The 21,749-nt window shown below is 37.1% G+C and overlaps 1 protein-coding gene across 2 annotated transcripts in view; it reads right to left on the reverse strand.

Annotated features, from left to right (window-relative positions):
• PARN (poly(A)-specific ribonuclease) overlaps window positions 1-21,749 on the reverse strand; it is a 49,888-nt gene that overhangs the window by 17,528 nt on the left and 10,611 nt on the right. For both annotated transcript variants that reach the window (XM_068147101.1, XM_068147102.1), the window contains exons 13-21: window positions 20,625-20,702; window positions 19,489-19,532; window positions 18,956-18,998; window positions 18,190-18,265; window positions 16,204-16,314; window positions 16,049-16,118; window positions 11,781-11,836; window positions 9,228-9,314; window positions 1,217-1,291 (exon numbers count right to left, since the gene is read on the reverse strand). In XM_068147101.1, the coding sequence (XP_068003202.1) occupies window positions 1,217-1,291; window positions 9,228-9,314; window positions 11,781-11,836; window positions 16,049-16,118; window positions 16,204-16,314; window positions 18,190-18,265; window positions 18,956-18,998; window positions 19,489-19,532; window positions 20,625-20,702 (640 nt within the window). The remainder of the gene's footprint in view (window positions 1-1,216; window positions 1,292-9,227; window positions 9,315-11,780; window positions 11,837-16,048; window positions 16,119-16,203; window positions 16,315-18,189; window positions 18,266-18,955; window positions 18,999-19,488; window positions 19,533-20,624; window positions 20,703-21,749) is intronic.

The raw sequence follows: 21,749 nt of genomic DNA on the forward strand, positions 1-21,749 counted from the left end.
TTGTTGCTTGTTACTGTTCTCAGGTTACTTGCAAAAAAGTGAGAAACAGAGCCTTCCCAACTACCACTTTCAAAAGACACAGAAGTCCAACAGTGGTAACTGACAGAGGACAAGGCCCAGTGGAACTCAAGAACAATTCTTTCCCTACTAAACACAGAGGTACAACCTGCATGTAAGGCACCTAATTCCATGGTGATTATGAAACATTAGCCAGCATTTGTCTTGATGCAGCTTCCAATTCTAACTGTAGAGAGTGATAAGCTTTTATACATGCAGCAGCCTTTTCTACTCACACTGAAGTAGAGAGTGTGCCAACGTGCAAGTCAGATGAGTAACTGAGGTGATAGCAGTGGGTAAGTTACTGTAGCACCATCTAGGAAGGCTTCCAGCTTACAAAATGGCATAAAAACCCTACGGGTTTTATTGAAAACAAAGTCTTGCAAGTCTCACTCAGAGAAACAAGCAATCAGCTAGAAACAAGGAGGGAAAAAAAAAGGCACAAATATATAAACTTACAATGACCTGTAGATTATCTGCACATCAGACCATGGAATCACAGACCTCTGGAGATCAGCTAGTCCAATTTCCCTGCTAATGTAGGTTTGCCTAGATCAGGTTGCACAGGAACACATCCAGGCGGATGCAATGGAAATTCTCCAGAGAATGAGACCCCCACAACCTCTCTGGGCAGCCTGTTAGTATTTCACCACAAAGACAAATCCTCTTTGAAAGACAAATAGGTGGAACAATTCCAATCCTTTCATTTTTAATCAGCCTAAACTTCACCCATGGAAACTAAACTCGCCTTAAGATTTATCAGGTCTGAAATAAAAAGCTTCAGACATTTCAAGATAAGTTGCTACTTCACGAACATATCATCTGTGATTGCACAGCTCCGAGAACATTTTCACTTAAGACAGTTTAGATAAAAGCTCATTCCCTCCAATCACGTAATGCACTCATTGCTGCATGAACAGCATTTCCCTCAGACCTTTGATGGTGCAACTATATTACATACAGTTTGCAAATCATGAATGCTTCAGAGGTAAGAAATTCAGATGCAAGAAGTGCTAGCAATGCTTTCCTCAGTTACAGAGCTAGCTAAAATGGGGCTATAGTTTTGGCATTAGGATCACAGACCCTGTTGGCTCAGTGCATTTTACAGGAGCCAGCTGAAGTCAAGTCTTAATGCTGAAGTAAATTCAGAAACACTTACCTATTTGTACTTGTTCTGGTTGGCTCAGGGATACAAATGCTGATGTATCATCAATCCAAGAAATTTGAATGTTACCTAGAAAAGGCAAAAAACCCTGTTATTGCTATTTTATCTCAGGCTCAGCCAGATTTTAGCATAAAACATAAAAGAAGATACTCAACTAAGAGTAATGTCACCTGAGAAGGCTTCTCTGCTGTTGTGCATGAGCCTGAAACTGTTCAGAAGCAGTGACTGTTGGGGTTGTATAGGCATCCTGTATAGCCTCAGACCCACTTGAGTAAGGATCAAATGGGAAAACTGAAGTGTCTAATACATTTTTTTAATTCCCAGGGTATTTTTCTGCTGGTTCTTAGCTTTCTTTTTTTTTCTTTCACTTTTTTTTTTAACTTTAATAAATCTTGCAACGATTCTGTTAATGTTAGGGGTTTCTTCTTCATGTGTTTCCCAATTTTTCTGAGAAATTTCAGCTCGGTACTGAAATGACAAACAGCTCTTTGGGGTTTAAAACCTATCCATCATTCAGAATGGCAGCATTCCCTAAAGACACAGCATGGACAGGCTTGAGTTACCACCCCCTCTTCCTTTACTAGTACAGACACCTAAGGTACAAAATTCCAGTAGACTGCGATTGAGGTGGTATGGCAAGATTAACCACACAAGTGGAGAACTCCAGTACTCATGACACAATCTTCAAACCCTGGTCTGTTTAGATCCCACTTATAAACCATTTCCAGGATCACAGTATAACTTAGGTTGGAAAGGACCTTGAGGATCATCGAGTCCAACCTATCAACACCAAGTGCCACGTCCAATCTCCTCTTGTATGCCTCCAGGGATGGTGACTCAACCACCTCCCTGGGCAACCCGTTCCAATGACGAATGACTCGCTCGGTGAAGAACTTCCTCCTCACCTCGAGTCTAAACCTCCCCTGGCACAGCTTGAGACTGTGTCCCCTTGTTCTGGTGCTGGTTGCTGGCAGAAGAGACCAACCCCTTCCTGGCCACAACCACCCCTTAGGTAGTTGTAGAGGGCAATGAGATCACCCCTGAGCATCCTCTTCCAGGCTAAACAATCCCAGCTCCCTCAGCCTCTCCTCACAGGGCTTGTGTTCAAGGCCTCTCCCCAGCCTTGTTGCCCTTCTCTGGACACGTTCAAGTGTTTCGATGTCCTTCTTAAACTGAGGGGCCCAGAACTGGACACAGTACTCAAGGTGCAGCCTAACCAAAGCAGAGTACAGGGGCACAATGACTTCCCTGCTCCTGCTGGCCACACTACAATGAAAACATAATTTGAGTTAATATGAGAACCATGAACAAAGTCATGGACCTCATTTGGAAGCTGTTACAATGGAACAGCAGCTGGTAATAAGTGTCTCCATTCACGGCTTAAAATGCCAAAGTAGCACATAATCAAAAACAAAAAGCAAAGGAAAGGATTCCCTTTTCAGACACTGAAATTCTTTCACTTCAGTCCTCACATAAGTACACCTTTAGTACAATCCAGATATGTAACACCAATGCAATTCCTTTCAGGTATACCAGGAAATTAAGTTATATATAATGTCACACCACTATTAAACCTTCAGACATTACACCATTAAAAACAATGATGCAAAATGGCTAAAATAAATTTGATTTTCAGATGTTTCATCTATTTAAATTGATTATGGACTACAGGTTACAAAGTTACAGAGTCTCTGCTGAAATCCAGCCAGATAATAAACAGATTTTCTAATTATAAAAAATAAAAGCCTGGCTAGGTTTAGTTTGCATGCTATACATTTGAGCAGCCAGCTATTTAGGACTCTAATTTACAATCATTTTGATAATTGCCAAACCCCTAATTAATTCAGTATGGCTTCTGACATACTAAAGGTCTAAGGCTGCTATTAAGAAGAGCCTACACTAAGAAGTCAAATGTTATAATTTCTTTGGTAGGGCAAATGAATTCAATTTCTAATCATTCAGTCTTTGAAGAACACAGCATTTTGCTGCCTATTGGTAAGGGTCTTTACTGTAGGGAGAACATGATTTCAGCAGGAAAAAGCAGGAAAGCCCAAGCTGATTTGATAGCAACTCAAAACTGTAGTACATTTGGTAGGATCCCCACACTGAGATTCCTTTAAATCTCAGAAATTACTGCACATTTTAACATTCTTTCAAGCACATTCACAAGTTATGCTCTGAGTTTGTGCATCACGATCACCTTTTTTGTATTATTAATTACAAAACAGAATCTATGATTATATGAATCATTTAAGATATCCAACACCTTACTCTTCTGTAGTGCTTCAACATGGAAGTGCTGTGCATTTTCTGTTCCTTTCCTATATATATGGTAGGTTAATACTGCTATCTATCCCAACACAGCAAAAGGAAGATTAGAAAGAAAAATTTGTCTGAAAGTCTTGCAATTGTGCCCTTACCATAAAACATCAAACAGGATCAGTGACGGACTGAAATCTCCTGAAGGAGTTTCACTTACTGCACAGCTAGACTTCAATTTTCACTAAGCATCAATTCAAAATAAAATCCAACCTATTGATGGAACATCATTTCAGTATCAGATGCACATTCATTGCTGCACTCTGAATTACTCTGGTATTTTAGACAATGAAGGGTTTCAATACCTACCAACATATTCTTAAAATTATATTTGCTATGTCTAAAAGGGCAACAAGTCTAACAGCACACACTGAACACTGAGCTGCAATCTGAACAGAACTGCAAAAAATGCTCTTAGGCAATTCTCCACGCTTATAAGATAACCCTTTTCAGACTATGTCATATTTCATTATTATTAAGAAATAAGAATTTAAGAGAGACAAGATTAATAAATTAGATCATTCAGCAATATTGCTAAGCACTCAGTAAATATTGTGCATTTCAAAATGACGGGGAAAAGGCAATAAAGATCTGAAAAGCAAATGCTTCTGACTTGCAGTACAACATTTAGCAATCACCATCGCCACATGCCAGCTCACTGCGAGGCTAATCCAAATAAGCCACGTACAGCACTGTAACAGAATACCAGCTCTAGGGAAATAAAACAGATTTCTCTTTTTACACTTCTAAAATATATCAAATGTCTTTGACACTTTGAAGAACACCAGTTAGCCTATATGGCCCCCTGTCTATTTGCTACTACATGCAATGTCAAACAATGTCCCTTGCTAAAAAAACAAAGGTAACATCAAGCAAATAATTATCAAGTGAAATAAAACATCTTCACCCAAATAGCAGTAGCTGAAAATCTGATCTGCTTCTGAGATTAAAGATGAAAAGTAATTTTTTTTTTTCTATAAATTAATTTGAAAGTTCACTCTATGTAAATCCAAACACACAAGCAACAAGAACATCCATAGAATAAATCAATAGTGAGGGATTATGTCATTCAAGCAGATTTCCTTTCAATTTTTATACCACAGTGATCAGAGCTATGGAAAGGCTTCAGTATAAAAGACCAAGTAAACTAGGACTTAGCTTTCAAAGGAAAAATGTAAGGAAGATGTCTATACATATCTATGGGGATGACATGAGAACAGAAATACTACAAAAGATGTATAGAGGGGATTCACTATTTCATCATAAAATTAAGGGACATCTAACGAAACACACAGAACTTCTAAAATCAAAGGAATTTTTGCACAATACAGTTAGGGAACTGCCACAAAGAGCTGTGGATGACAAAAAATATATACAGGGTAACGAATGATTTTCACTGACTTAAAGACTAAAAGATGTAAGTGTGACTGCCACCTCATTACTCCTCAAGTTATAGACTTTTAGAAGGAATTACAGAAAAGTAATTTTTGCTTTGGCTCTGTTCTCATACATTTCTTACACAACTCTTAGTGGCAATTAGACACTTAGGACAGATATTAGGTACTTCATATAACCAGGAAGCTTACTAATATATTTCATTGGATACAAATGTTAACAGCTTCTGGATGCTCACTGCATCAGACAATAGAAATAGTTATAGCCTTTATTCTACAAGCAAGTGTTGAGGCATATACTAAGCATAGACAACAGTTTCCTGGTGAATGAGAAGGGTTAACAGAACTTCCACCTCTCTGGCAGGAAGACAGAGTACAAAGAAAGCAGGAACAGCTGAAGGAAACCCTGGCACAAGAAGGAGGAAAGGCCAGAAATACACAGAGAAAAATAGGATTCAAATTTTTAAAACTCCACCAAAAAAAAAAAAAAAAAAAAAAAAAAAAAAAAAAAAAAAAAAAGCAGAAAAGGGGAAAACCAAACAGGAATAACAAAACAGAGGGGAAAAACCAACAAAACAAACAGGGGACAAAAAACACGACACCACAAAAAACCCACTAAACCAAACAACTCCATGCCCAAAAAACCACCATCAAAATCAGTCAAAGCTCACAAGTCTGTATGAACATGAGCCCAGAAGGAGATATATTTTGTGTGCTATAAGTTTTCCTTAAACTAGTTTACCACTGAAAGGGACATTTTTCAAGCTCTGCTCTCTCTTTTTTTTTTTTTTGTGAAGCAAAACAATTTGCAGTGGTTAACAGGAACAGATGTCACAGTGTAATGGAACTTGCAAATGAGTCTCAAAAATGCATTTAAGAATCACTTCAAACTTACCTATATACTATCTTGGACTACTAAGACGAGATTCAAAGACAAAAAGGACTGGCTACATTTCAAAAGTAATTTATGCATCTTTGAGATCACTGTGACTCCATAATCACCTCCCTCTTACAGACATCTGTCAGGGTCTCACAAAATATAATGTATAGGTTTCACTCTACTTTTTATGACACTGTGAAAGTATGTGTTTTAATTAAAGCCCAAAGACACTCATAGAAGTGAGGGCTATACACAGAAGCTGTATTTCAGCAAACATTTTAATTCGTTCATATTTCACCAACAAATAAATTAAACAAATCTAGGAGTGTAAAGAAAGTGTTCTAAGAGACTGCATAGTAATGCAAACACTTGCACAGTGAAACTACATTCACCCATGGGACTGTAAAAACATCTTGCATGAACAGGTGTCCAGTTGGTATGCATGCAGTACTGGAAGACTTCAGGAACATGAACACTCCTTCTAGAGTGGCAAACGCAAAACAGTTCCAAGTCTGACACTGCAGCCCTTCAGCTGTTTCACTGCTTTCATTAGAAAGTTCATACAAGATTACAATTCTGCTTCAATTCATACTAGACTAAAAACAAATACAAACCAATTTTTCTGTGAAGTCAGATTAATATTGCTATTTGATTTAACAATGGATTAATTGTAAATTAAGCTAACTGTAAATTTAGCTAAATTCACTGTAAATTAAGCTAATACTTCCTTTTAACTGGTGTAATAAATTTAGGTAATTCATGCCAGATGCTGCCACTTTGTTTTGGCTTTTTGCACATCAGACATCCTCACATTGCACCTCCCTGTCTCTCTCACCAGCTACATCTAAAATAGTATGAGAATTCTGGAAGGAATAGGCTAGACTTTGTTTTGAGATACAATGGGAATAAGACCTAAAACAACATACAGATTAAATACTACCCAAAAGCCAGGAGTTTGTAAATCCAAGCATGAACACATTCAGCCCTGTAACCTGGAGAAGCGAGAGAAATGGGAATTTCAAAATTGAGTATCAGTATTTTGAGATGTGTAAGCATGACCCCTGGTGGCAGTGATCTGTGCTTGTGTTTAATGCCAACACCGAAGGGGTGGAGTTGATAACATCAGAAAAATCCTACAGCTGAGTCTTTAAAAGCCCATAGAAACAATGCCCAAACTGCTTTGATTCTTACCCCTGTAACAGCAACTCTAGAACAATCTCAGTAACATTCTACAGTCTCACATTCTGGATTGCCCATTCAGGAATGTAAAATCCTATCCAGCATTATACTGGCATCATGCTGGACTGCAGAGTAACAGTCATAAGGAACTGACTGAATTTTATCCATAGATGCAGAGACCCTTACCAGTCACAATTCTAGGTAAAGGGAAGAGCATCATTCTGTAAGTTGGCATGGTGACCCACAACAAGGCAGCAGTGACAACACTGACTACTTCCATCCTTTTACTGGTGATTAGACATGGATACTACAGCAATTATTTCAGTGTTAGGTTCAGGTTTGCCCTGAATCTTTTTGCCACATGCAACGTTAATCTAAGCCATTAAGTGCAGTACGTTACTTTGAAACAACTGCACTACGCTGCTCAAGTAGTAACTAACAGAACATCTCTTCATTTGCTTGTCTCCAAAAGCGAAAAAACCCATTTCACAACAGACAGCCAACTAGATACTCAGGTGCTTAAAACACATATGAAAATATATAGGTTTTGCAGCAATTATACTCAAAGGGACCAAACTGGTACTGGGACTTTAAGTAAAACACAAAACCCAGGAAGCTAGAGTGCTAAGCAGAGAATTTTTTGGAATAGGTAAATTACAATTTCAGTCATACAGGCACTGCCAAGACTAATGTAAAGCAAAGATGAATTTTTTTTTTTCCATAGAGTCATAGAATGGCTTAGGTTGCAAGGGACCTTAGAGATCAACTACTCCAACTTCCCTGCCATGAGCAGGAACCCCTCTCAACTAGATTCAGCTGTTCAAGGCCTCACCCAACCCAGCCTTGAACACTGGTAGAGGCAGCCACAACCTCCCCAGGCAATCCACTCCAGAGTCTCCACCATGCCCATACTGAAGAGCTTCTTCCTAAGATCTAGTCTAAACCTACTGTCCCTCAGCTTAAAAATACTGTTCCTTGTCCAATTGCTAGACACCTTTATGAAAAGTCCCTCTGCAGCCTTCCAGTGGGATCCATTCAAGTATTGGAACAGAGATTTAAGGTTCCCCCCCTGCCAGTCTTCTCTTCTCTAGGTTCCCTCAGCCTGTCCTCACAGAAGAGGTATTCCAGCTCTTGGATCATCTTTGTGGCCGCACTCTGGACTCAATCCAGCTCTGTGTCCTTCTTTATAAATGAGAAAGTGACCCCTCTGAAATAAACACTTTGAGAAATAGGTATTTCCCAATAAAAGCCTTGTTACGGAATTGAAGACAACAAGATGCATAAATAGCTATTATACTTAACACTCATTAAGCTAATTTCAACAAAGTATTGTGAACAAGTATTTCTGGAAAATCATGCAAAATACTACTTTAATGAGTAGAAGTTTTGCTCCACATAAATGTTGTGAAAAATTGAATTAATTTACCTATTTGAAACAACATAAAGCAAACCACAAACAAAACAAAACAAAATGCCCCAACAATTTGCAAGCCAAGAAGATCTCTATGAAAGCATCACCTTATCTCTCAATAAGGAACTAGAAACCAATCTGCAAGAAGAATCTTGGAAACAGCATCTAACATAGGGCTGTATGAAAGATCATTCTTGTTCTTAGGGACCAAAAGCACAACCACTGTTTTCTGCTGCAATGGTTATGTATCAGGATTTCACTGTCAATTAATTAGGATCAACTTGTCCTTAACATCATATACTAGTAGAGGAATAATAGGACTACTAGTATCCAGTTATTAGACAGCTTTATTGCTATTTCTTCAGAATTGGTTGGTGTTCACCATCTTGAAATCGAAGTGGCGCTCTCCAGATTTCCTTGCTTGCCTAGGTCACTTAAGCTACTACATGGCTTAAAGCAGACTGCAGGATGAACCTTTTTTCTAAGATCTGGATCCACCTTTCACACCATTCCCGATTTTCTTTATCCACCTCTTACCTCCTTCCAGGAGAGGCTGTAAATAAAGGGATCAAAAGTCTGCAGCATTCAACGAGCACCACATAAAGAGCAGTTAACCAGGGCAGACATTTTCAACACATCATTACAAAGTCAGTCCACAGGACACCATTCAAAAATTACAAAAGCCAATTCGTCATTACCAATACTAGGAGTAAGTCTGTATCCACAAATTAAACAACAACCAAAATCAAAAGGTACTTGGTAATGAAAAGAAGTTTAAATATATATATATAAAAATAGGGAAAAACAAACTCTATCACTCACCAAAGGCACTGAAAAGCTGGTAAAGGTCACTGGTCTTCCACTCTTTGGGAAAAGTGACGTGAAGAACATGATCTCGTTTTGGCTGCACTGTGAAATAAAAAAATATTTGTTAAAATAAGAATCCTTCCTGTTATTTTTAGAATATCCTACAACAAAATAACCAATTTGGTCAGGTAGCTTTTCTTTTTCTGTTTTTTAAAAAGCATAACTAAGGAAAGAAAAAGAAAACAAAAGAAAAGAGGGAAAATAGGCCAAGATCTCTGACACTACATCAGGCACCGATAAAAATGGGCCTGCAATTATGCAAGACAACAGTCACCACAGCAGTTATCTAGAGGCCTCTAAAACAAACTCCTAACCCAAACACATCATGAAAACAGGACAAAGACTTCCAAATGCACCAATTCTCTGCGGAAGTGACTGCAGCATGCACTCAACTACAGCATTAAAATACTAAACCAAAAATCTTCATGAAAGCTCCAGTAGGCATACACTAACAGTAGCTACAATACAGTCATAACTCAGCATCTCATAAATGAAATACTGAGGGCTTAATAAAGTCAGGGGGAAAAGAAGTTTCATAAGGTTTGTTCTGAGCAGTTACTTGGCTTGCTTCACTTAGGAACTTACTTTCTCAGTTTAATTCACCAATTCATGCTGTATGGCCTATTGAACAGCCAGCAATTCAAAGGTTTAAGGGTTTTCAACTCAGTAGTAGAGTTGTAACTGTAACACCCCCAGTTCCTGGTGTTAAAACTGCCTTTTTCAATTGATTAGAGACAAGAAACTACCTCCAACTTTCCAGTATCAGTTTATTCTTAAATCCATGTTGAATCCTCTGTTAAACCTCTATACCTTCTGCCGACAAAAATGAGAAATATTTGACTCATATTCTGCTTGACAGCCATTTTGTGCAGCAACTTCATTCTTTCTGAGGGAGTTGTTAATACACAGTAAAAAAAAAAGTCACTTTCACATATTCAACACTGATTGACCTAGCTCAAGTTGCCAAACTCCATTATTTCTGGGAAAAAAAAATGCACAAAGTTGCTATAACGCTGCAGAACAAACAGACAAACCCACCCATACTTATGACAGTCATCTAGTTGGGCACCTCACACTTTTTTCAAACAAACAAACCAGTCTCCAAACAGATCTACTACAGAAGTGTGGAACTATTCTTTGCATGCCTTTATTTCTCTGCAAAAGTGCTCCTTACGGACAACAAGCAACCAGACAGCTTCCTCAACCTATAGCATTTATATCTCAGAATAGAAACAAAAGTATCTAAAGCAGCAGCCAAACACGCCACCCTGAATGCACTCCCCATTCTGAAGCTTAGAAAGTCTTCCTCGTTCAGATTCTGCTGTGACATCTGCATCAGCTTGTTCCACAGGAGTGGCTTCCAGATAAAAGACAGACTTTCAGAGGCAGACTCTTTTTTGGCAACTCTACTTGGCAAATTATCAAAACAATCCTGTAAGCTGGCTAGCATGTGGAAGTAGCATCTTTACAGCTTAGTAGCTTTGGCATTCTGTCAATGACCTGAAGTATTTATCCATTCTTCCACTCAATATCAAACAGTTGGGGAAACAAGCATGCAACATAATTAGATAACCATTGCAATACATCTGCAGAGCCAGAGCTCAGTGATCTGATCACCCAATTGCACTAAACATATGCCCTTACAAGATTTATTTTCCTCTCCAGTAGTTACTTCCATCTTCATGGAACTCCATTCTGTTACTACTGAACTAGCATCTAGTCATAGCTTTACAGAATGGACAACGTCTTCATATCAACATTGCTTCCAGATGGGTATAATTTTTAAAACATTTGTGTACCTGACTTCAGAGTACAAAACTAAGCTTTCTCCTAGCTGTACACTAGCCTGTCCCACAGGTAACAGGTGGTAACTCATCTGAAGTTTTCTCCCTCAGTGTAACATCCCACAACAGTAAGGAACTTTATATTAGTAAAATCTGTTTTTATTAGATGTATTAGCAATTCATTACAGCCTCAGTTCTGTAACCTGAAATAACTTGAAATGTAATCATAATCTCACATGGTAGAAAAGTTATGGTGTTTTGATGAAATTGAGTAAAGGAATTGCTGCACACAAATTGTGAAGGAAAGCAGACAGGTTTTCAGAACTCTTCACTATTAACTAGTTTGCATCCTGCATATACTGCTGGGGTGAGGGAATAGGGGGAAACTTAAGACCCTAGTTTGGATGGTTTATGGCATTTAAGAATAATTACCCAGAATAAGCATAAAGCTTGAACTTCAAACTCAGTTACATTTAGTTACAATATTTTTATCTGTTTTAGTCAATCTCATCAATCTAGTCAATGCAGGCACTGCAGTCAAATTTGAATAACTTAAGGTTTTACTATTTAATTGACAAAGTGGGGACATCAGTTGACAACTGGCCACTAACCTCACCACAGGTGATACCCCATGCTTTAGATACACAATAATTAATCCTTATACTTCCTCCTCCAGGAAATTTGTTGGAGTGGTAGTAAATTTACAATGAAATAAGCTACTTACAGTCTGGTCCTTCCAGATTGAGATATGGTATGTCCATTACTCTCATAAGAAAGAGCCTGAAGCAAAATGGAAAAACACTATTAGCAAAGTCCTGCCTAAAGTTAATAAACCTTCCATTTAATAAATTTTAAATGTTGCTTCTGAAGAAACAGAATGAATTATCTTAATCATATCTTAAGCTATATTAAAAGAAACAGACCCTCTGATGAAGTCCAATTCATTATCTAACACTCCCTATTTAAAATGTTACTTGGTACTATGCTAATAATTTTACTTATTAAGCAAAACAAGAACAAAGAAGCCTTAAAATGTTAACTGCTGAAAAACATTAAAACAAGTAAGGAAATGAATATTCAAAAAGTAGCAGCTCCATGCAGTAAGAGCCAGTGACACAGTAGATATTGAAAAAGCTGTCACTTTAAATCCACAAATATCATCCAGTTTTCTAAGCACTGCATTTAAGATAGAATGGATCTTAAAACCTTAGAACTGCAAAAGTCATCATGAAATTTGAGTGGAGATAACCAAGATGAGTCTTCTGCCCTTTAATATGTAACAAAAGAGTTTCTCAGAACATTCAGGCTTTCAGTGCTTGAGCTTTTATTGAAAGTTCATATTTAGCTCTGAAAACCTACTTCCCTCCAAAATAAGCAGCCTAAAATCCTGTCACTGGTGTAGATGTCATGTTCCTGTTACAAAACATTTGCTGTGTATATTGTTCACTAGCGTGCTAAGTAAATAACTTTACTACTCAAACTTCAAAAAGCTTCTCAAAAGGTTATCAGATTACAGTTATAGTATTTACCTAAGTAACAGCTGATACATATGAAAATATTAAGGATGTAGACTGAGCTGTAATTTCCTAGAGATTCTTTGAAGCATACTGCACATTCACTGTGAGTTTTTTTAGGAGTTTGAATACGTCTTTAGGGTTACTTGTATCACTTAAAAGTCTACTGGAGTGCAGCTGTTAACTTGTCTTTACCATAAGTATTTCTACAGATCATCATGCTATTCAGAGCAATAAAACATATTGTTTTCATTTCTCTACACCTCTTTCTCCCCTTGGCTTCTAGTTACATCACAAAAAGAAATACAACATTCAAAGAATCCAAAGAAGTAAAGCTGTCATTGCAAGTAAGGGCTTGTGGGTAGGAGCAGGGAGATATGAAAGAAGACATGTTGCTTTAAACAAAATAAGTTTAAGAAAAAAAATAGTATCTCAAATCAACTCTTAGGTTTACAAAACAATATAGCACCTGAAATACACATACAAAAGCTATTATAATATAAAAAGTCCCATCATCTCAGCTTGTGTTAATCAGGGATTACTCAGGGCAGATTGTTCACATGAACGTGATTTTTCAAAGACATTGTGCATACAACAAAGCATAAAGATTACACAAATGCATCTCTGGAATTCTTGGTTTATTGAGTTGTTTACTATACAACTTACTGAATTATGCCTAAAAGAAGCAAGCAACCCTAAGGCAAAGTCTGTTTTTAATCAGCTCCACTCTTACAAGAAGTTGAAACTGAACATTTTACCTACTGTACACCATTAACCTCGTAGGAACATTAACCTATATGCTGGCCACCGCACCTGAACAGCAAGTCAGCAAGTTCCAAAACTTTGCTGACATAATGAAAAAGGTCAAAGTAACTACTGAAAAAAAGTGAAGGCTAAGTATGTAAAAATCAAAATTTGATTTTTCAGTTTTGACTCCTATTATTCACATTAGTGATAAGCCTATTCAAATAGAAAACATTCCCAAAATCCTGTCAATCACACCAATCATATAAAAGTTTTATCTCCAAACTGTATACAAGTAGCAGCACCTAATACTCAGACTTCATAAGCAACCCAAATAATCAAAAAACAGCCTGCTTTAAAGAACATTTTCAAGACTATTTTGATAATAGTTCAAACTGAGAACATTGCTTCTAGATAACTGCCTTACAATAAACTACTCTGGTCAGCTTCTTTCAGGAAAAACTTTTGTGACAGATAGTATAACTTTCATTTGTTTAGCTTACTGTTTGCATGTTGTAGTTTGTGTTTTGCTTGAAGAACATGACTACAGCACAAAGGAAAAGGTTTCCTTGTTCTGACTGCTGCTCACAGGATCAGGTAGAACTTCTGGAGGAAGGAGGAAGATAGTTTTTTTTCTCCCCAGGTGGAAAAGTGGTTGCTCAGCTAGGGAAAGCTTCTAGACCGCTAACTAAACTAGGTGCAGCAGGAAACTAGCTGGCAGTCCAGAGCCTAGCTGCGAAAAACTCCAAGCAGCAATGTACTGACTACAGACCTTTAAAATAATGAAGTAAACTGCACAAGCCCTGGAAGCTACTTGCAGGTGCTAAAGAAACCAAGTGCTGGAAATAGAGATTTGGTCTGCAAGACCAGAGCAAAAGAATTGTGTATTTAAATACCTGATGGCTCTGACTTCTGATATGTACTTAAGTGTTTTTTTCTTTTTAAAAAATACATATATAAATGGAGTTGTCTTATTCTGGTTTGTGAGTTTGCATTACAGAAGAAACACTAGCTTTAAAAATCCAAGCCTTAGCCTGGTCACTGTAAGTAGAAGGTGAGAGTCTCATTTCCCAGCTCTGACTGAGGTGAGGTGGCAGATGCTAGTTAGAATATGGCACAGCTTCTAAGATCATGTGAAAGTAAGACATGGCAAGTCCTCGAAGTTTTCATGATTCAAAACTAACAAACAGCTTTTCTGAAAGAAGCAGCTATGAGTTCTTAATGACAGAATGGACAAACTTCCTTTCTTCTTGTTAACAGTAATTTGAAGTTCTTGCTTTTTTTAGAAAAAAAAAATAAAAAAACTTCTCCCCACAATTGTTCTTAGCTTCCCATTTTGTTAGTTAGGCAGTGTTAACTCTGAAGCCAGAACAGACAAGGCAGCCTTCTTCTCAGAAAACTGAAATGTCACCATCAGAGCAATGTCACATTTGAAGTACATAATTAATTTGAAAAACTTAAACTCACTGTATTATTGTGACACAGTTTCAGAAGTTTCAGTTTGTACTTGTTTTACATATACATCTCTAGAGAGAACTGAAACATTTTGGCTGACGACTGAAAAACCCCAACCCCCTCACCTGGCATCTACTAGTTTGCATGTGTGTGCACACCGGTGTTACTGAACACACCCTGCGACAAATCCCATCTTAAAATTAAATCACACTGGTCAACTTTATCATCACTTTCACAATCAAATCAAGCAGTGACTATGGGTCCATCTTCAGTGTAAGGAATGTGCATACAATTCATTATGCTTGCTGGAATACATGGAGTTACTGCCTCATACATATGACATCTGTGTCAGGAGAGTCATCACTTAACTGCTGTCACTATAGAAATTTGGTTTCCAGACCAATGAAAGCTGGAAGCCACTGATCACAACTACTCCCTGATTTCTGTGGGCCATTTGAAGTTAAAGTAATTAATTTTAGCAACTCCCGTATCACAGGGTTTGAAAGGGTGGAGTTTCTTCTTCAAACAGAGTAAGGCACTATTAGCTTATTTAAGTGCTTTGCCTTTATGTGACAGGTGATACTATCTTTAGAAGCCTCATTAGGGAAAATGTACAGACTAAATACACAAATAATCAAAACTTTGATGAAAGACTTTCAGAATTCTCAAGTCTTACTTCAATTTGTTCAAGTAATTTGCGTGAAGATACAATTCAAAAGCAAAATACTGATCACAGCCCCATCCTAAATACTAATGATCATGTATGTTTATTATGCCTTCTTAACAATGGGTTACTTGATAATGTTAATACAATAGCTCGGAGTTATTTTGATTGATATTACACTAACGGTATTTTAGTTTTTCCAGACCATTTGGTGTACTCAATTTTAACTACCACCAGTTTCTGACAGTGTCCTATAACATAAAGAACATCTAACCAGTTTTTTTTGCAGTGCCACTATTCCAGAAATATTTTTCTAGAATGTAAATGTATTCTCAACACTGGCATGGACAAGGCAATTAAAGCAATCCAGGTACTCTTCTAAGTGTCCTTTTACAAGTAAGCAAAAATTAAACCATTCTCTTCAAAAGAAAAGGTATTTACTTTACAAACTCTGGCCTCTTTATAGCGTCACTAGCATGAACTAGATAGCCAGCCAAAACTGAATTGTAAAGAAAAATGCAGTTAGCCATTGATTCTGAGGCTAAAGATACATATTCAGAGGCAAATGTTACATGCCCATGTTTTAGCAGGTCTTTTAATACAACCACCACTTACTTGTTAAAAAAAGGTTCAATGAGTTCTGATCTAGCAGACACATGGTTTTTTGGAGGACTGAGGAATGAACCTGATGAATGAAGAAGAAATTCAGTATGTAATAAGCAGCTACAGACAGCACTAAGGAGGACGTTTGAAAAAGACTACAAAAATACCTAAGAAATTAGCCATGGAAATGAAGCACAGTCCAGTAATGTAAGCATCATATCCTGCTTCATGAAGTTGCTCAGCAGCTGTATCGTAACTTGGAAAACCTTCTGCACTTTCTGAGGAGAGAAAAAATAATCACTTGTAAAACAGGTTATCACAGAAGTTCAAGGTAGCCCTGTATGCTTACTCACACACTTACTTTGTCAGAGCATAACATCATTTGGGTAAGCATATACTACTTTCAGAGTTACTGATAATTCATAGTTCTGAAATTTCTGAAGTTCTAAAAAGAGGAGAGTTTTGGTTTGTATTTTTGAATGTGAATAAGCTCCTAGGATAGGAACTTGTTCTTAAGTTATTAATCACAGATATACTCAGCCAAAACAGAGTAATTGTTCTAACATGACAAGACCAGGATTCCCCACACAGCATATTTTTTTCCTGACTGTCTTCCATTTAAAAGAACAGTCAAGCTAACTGAAAACTCAGCTATTAACGTGTTTGCCAACCATTGACCTGTGGCCAGATTTTTCAAGGTATTTAAATGATTAAGATGGAACTAAGTGATTAAAGGATGTCTTTACTGACAATCGTGCTTTTTGTCTATGTGAAGACCTTGAGAAGTATCCCTTGAATCTGCTCTGAAAGCAGACACCTTAATAGGAACTTGTCTGAAGTGTCCAAAGTACCCAAGTTTCAGTAACAGAAATATGTATGGATTAAAAACAGCAATAAAAAAATACCGGTGTAGCTTTTACCATGGAAATCTATACTTGTTGTATTTTGTGAAAGAAACCCGAATCAGAATTTCATATATGTAAAATTAGAGTTGCAAACACCAAGCCTTTATTCAGATAAGTCCTTAGAATATTCAGTTTAAAATAAAGTTGTCATATTCAGACAACATTAAACTATACTGGCTTAGCAAAAAAAGACATCTCTTAGCATTTAACTTCTTTTTGTTTTTTCCATAGATACATGTCCAAAAGAAAACACAGTTTTGTTAACTATTTATTTATTCTACTTGCTTTGAATGTTCTGAACCACATTAATCATCTCCAAATAAACCTTAACAATTTGGAGTCAGTTAACTGCTATGGTCACATTCTGCTCAAGGAAAAATGTAAAATTGTATTACACCACCAAAAAATAGTATCTGACAGATGCCAAATTATGTTACATCCTGAGAAGAAACTACAGAGGACATGTCACTAAAAGGCCTGCATGTGATTACTGTACACTCCATATTCACGGCACTACGTTGGTCTAAGCACCAAATGCTCCTGCTCATTGTCCAAGGAGAGTGTAGACAATCCATCTTATTATCTCTCCTCTTATTATCTCTCCTGTTACTACAGCCTAAGTATATCTGTTCTGCACATTCAGCAATGCAAAGCATTGAGATTTTTCCCATCCAACATACCATACTGTTCAGCATTGCCCTCCCTTTTCTAAATCAGAAGCGTAAGAAAAATTCCAGAATCTTGAGATAAGCTTGCCCTCTGATTTTGTTCACATGAAAGCAATGAATGCTCTGAAGGAACTTTATTAATTTCCAGAACTCACAGGACTAGTCACTACTGTGGCTTTTTGTTGGTTTTTTTTGTTTGTTTTGTTTTGGGGTTTTGTTTTGATTGCCTATTAGAATGCTCTGGCTTTGATCTGAACAACAGCAACAGCAACCACATTAAAAGCTTTTAAAACATTTAAGTTACTCATCAAATTCAACACAGAAACCAAAATGCTATCATTAGAAGACGATGAAACTGCTGTTCACTGAATACATCCATTCTTTTATTATCTGAAATAAAGTGGAAGGATTCCTACTGACTTCTAAAAATAGTTCTAAATCGAACTGCACTGCATGTATGTTGCCCGCGATTTAAGTCCCTTTCATAATACTAAATATGAATAGAGGAATTTGCATTTCAGACCAAGAACAAAAATAATCAAAACACTTCAAAAATAAGACCATTTTGATATAGCCTTACCAACTTTAGGAGGGCTGAATGGAACCTCTTTTAAACGCTTTTCCAGTTCTGCAAGGGATGTATTATTAATGATCTCCTGCAAGAAAAGACATCATTAACTGCCACTGCTAAGCACATTTTCCCTGGAAATTGAAATCAGGTAGGATAAAATGAGTATTTACTGCTGCCACCTTGTGTTCTCTAAGGATTTCCACATAGCCTCATTCAAACTAAGGCACCAAAGACGTGTCAAGACAAATTTTAGAAAGTTAACTTGCCACACTAACAACATGAATCACATGCATGTATCAATACTTTTCAGAACTCCTGATGATGAATTGTGTCAAAGTGGTATTTCTGTTTGAATCTGGCTCCACACATGGTACATGTGACAGGAAAAAAGCAGCACCAACAGCAAGGCAAAATATCTTCATTGATTGTAATAGTTGATGGCATTCAAGATGAGCATTAAGAGTGTGCCTGCTGACAGAACACTCCTGAATAGTTTTATAAGTGTAAATACTGCTGACTTAAAGAAATACAAAGAGAGGAAAGAAACCAGATAATGAGAAAGCTGCTCCTATACTTCAGGTTAGCTGAGCTACATTGCTGAGTCCATATGTGGATATAAAATGTCTCACACAAAAAAAAAATGTATTAAGTTCTTCAGACTTCTTGAAGTTCTTAATCAAAAATACTTTGTTAATCAGTACAAAGGAATAAACATGCAGAATCAATAGCAAAAACCCATAAATCTCACACAATCTTTAATATTATATTAATTTACCTTAAAAGGTTGTGTACTTGCCATCAGTTTAGTATCCAATAGCCTAGAAACAACATAAGAGCTAAATAAGTTGCAATGGAAGAATATCAATTTTACCAAATCCTCAAGAGTGTTTTGGTGCACTAGCTGGGATAATAGCAGCTTCATTCTACTGAAAAACTACTCTCAGCTCTTAGGGCAGCCAAAACACACCTCAGCTTTGTTCAGCACAAAAAAGAAGACAGCAACAACGTGATAGAAAGAGATGCAAACAATAAATGGCAAATAAATCTTGTTCCAAATGTGGCGCAGATTCAAAACACCAAACATCATGCCAAAACCAAGGGGCTAGCAAAGCTGCATCTTTTGTCAAGTAGAAGAATAACACTGCTCTTCTGGAAAAAAGAAAGATGCTATAGAATACTTCAATGAAACTTGTATTTATCAAACTTGTTCCCATTCTTGCTTCCAGTAATATTTAGGTTACAGCACTAAGACAAAATGTCAGCTTGCTAAAACTATACTAAAACTAAAAATTTTAATTAAGAACTTACCGGGGAAAGACACAGGATGTTACTTCCTTGAAATCATTCAGGTCCTAATTTAACATTAAACCAGGAGATAAAATCCAAAATAAGGTAACTGCATATCAGTTTCAGCACAATACATTGCAGTAACTACAATTATCCAATCAGCTTCTAAAACTCAGATACAGTGACTGATTTCTCACTTTGTAGGAGATGCATTTATCTGCATTACCATAAATACCACCTGCAGCTGCACAGAACTACAGCCTCATTTGTCTGATAAGAGAAGTGCTCTACTATTACATCATTCAGACTACCTGTAATCCCAGCTGTGCTAACAGTTCTACTTCAGCCTTCCCAGCATTTGATATTTCAATGGAATATAAGCAGTCACTACAGAGGGGGAAGTTGCTTGCCTAGAGGTTTAGATCTTCCAAATGTCAAAAGTACAGGAACAAATGACAACTGATTGTGTTTGAGTACAGTGTGAACAGATCCCAAGCTTCCGTCTCCCATCTTATAATCAAGTCCTTCCTATAACTCCCACAAGCCCTTGAGAACTGCAAGTAATACAACCACCATGTGGGCCATGCTTTCAATGAAACCTTTGGCTTCTTCAATGTCCTTGGTGCCAGCACATTGCTTGGCTAAACTTAATTGTTAGACTACTGCAGACATGACCTGCTAGACTGCCCTACTGGTACCGCTACTTTCCACATCTTCATCCCAATGAAGATCATCCTGCTACAAGATTTGTTATTCTTAACTGTATTGTATTATACAAAAACAGCTATTTCCCACTTTGTAAACTAGAGGGGGATAACTACCACACAAACCAGTATCTTAACATCAGTTAAATTAACCTGCCATTATCCAAGTACTTTCTGAAGTACTAACAGATAACAGCAAGAAACCACAATTCAATTCCAACATTTCATTTGAACATTTTTTAAATGTAAAGGAGAAAAAAGCTCAGCTTTCTACACGAAGATTTAAGAAAATAAGGCAGTACCCCACAAGTAATAAGGGTTGTTTTTTAAATACTTTGCTGCTGTTCTTAACAGATTGTCATATGCTTCCATTCACAAGGAAGTTTGAAGGTAAGTCTGAAAAAAAATACATTGAGGAATTTATTCAATCTGAACACTCAGAAGATTACTTACGTCAGGTAGAGGACAGTAGAACTGGTGTATGGTATGCATAACATCCAGCAGCATATTGTGCCCAATAACAAGCTTGCCCTGTGAAAAGAATATCATTAGTTACACTCCAACGATGGCCATGGAAACCATGATGCATGTTGAAAGCATCTATCCCAGATGCGAGCCAAGGGCAGCTGAGAACAAAACAAATCAAATCAAATCTCCCCTTTTGCTTTCTGCCTGCCCCAGACCCCCCTATCCTCCCAGGGAAGCCACTGCTTTCCTCTACCCAGAACCACTTATCACAGCCTGCAGCAGCAGCTCAAAATGTTAGGATGCACTAGAACTGCTACTTACAACTTGGTTTCCAAATGTAATCTAGTTATGATTGAAGTGATTTCTCAGTCCGCTAGCTTTTAATTTACAACTTACACAACAACTCACAATATGTTCTTCACTGTTGTAATACACAATAGTTATTAGGGGCATGATTTGGTTTCTCACAGTGCAGAACCTTTCGTGCCAGATGTCGTACAAGCAAATTCCTTCTTAAAAAAATACAAGAAATTTTTTATCTGTTAACTTTGATTCATTTGACAAAAGAAGCTTTTCTGCTTTCAAGCATCCTTTATTTTCTAGAGAAAACAGTATGTGTAAGTTTTTAATGTTTGGGGGCTTTTTTGTTTGTTTTTTTTCTGGGGGTTTTTGTGTTGTTGGGTTTTTTTTCCACATAACAAAATAATTGTGCTGAGGAGATGGACATAAAACTACAGTCTATTTTAACTAAAAGAACCAAGCAGAAGAGAACCAAATGATGTTTTCTAATTACATCTTTAACTTCCAGAAAAAAAAAACAAATCAACATTTTTTAAGACACAGAAAAAAAAGCCCTCAAAACTTAGTTCCTTAGAATAATCCCCAAGCCCTAGGAAATTGGTATTGTTGACTCTTAACAGACAATGAGGTTGCTCATGTCATTAGTTTAAGAGATTAATTAACCTACCATACTCAACCATTTTAAAATATGAAGTAACATCAACATAAAAAAAACCAAGAAGCCACTTCAACTTGCATTTCATCTTATCTTCCAAAATATAACAGTGAAAGAATTCTTTCTTGGAATTTTTTTTTCTTACAACCAAAAGG

This window comes from Melanerpes formicivorus, unplaced genomic scaffold, assembly GCF_026170545.1.
Source record: "Melanerpes formicivorus ecotype bairdi unplaced genomic scaffold, bMelFor1.0.p_v2 SCAF_14, whole genome shotgun sequence".
Taxonomy (NCBI): domain Eukaryota; kingdom Metazoa; phylum Chordata; class Aves; order Piciformes; family Picidae; genus Melanerpes; species Melanerpes formicivorus.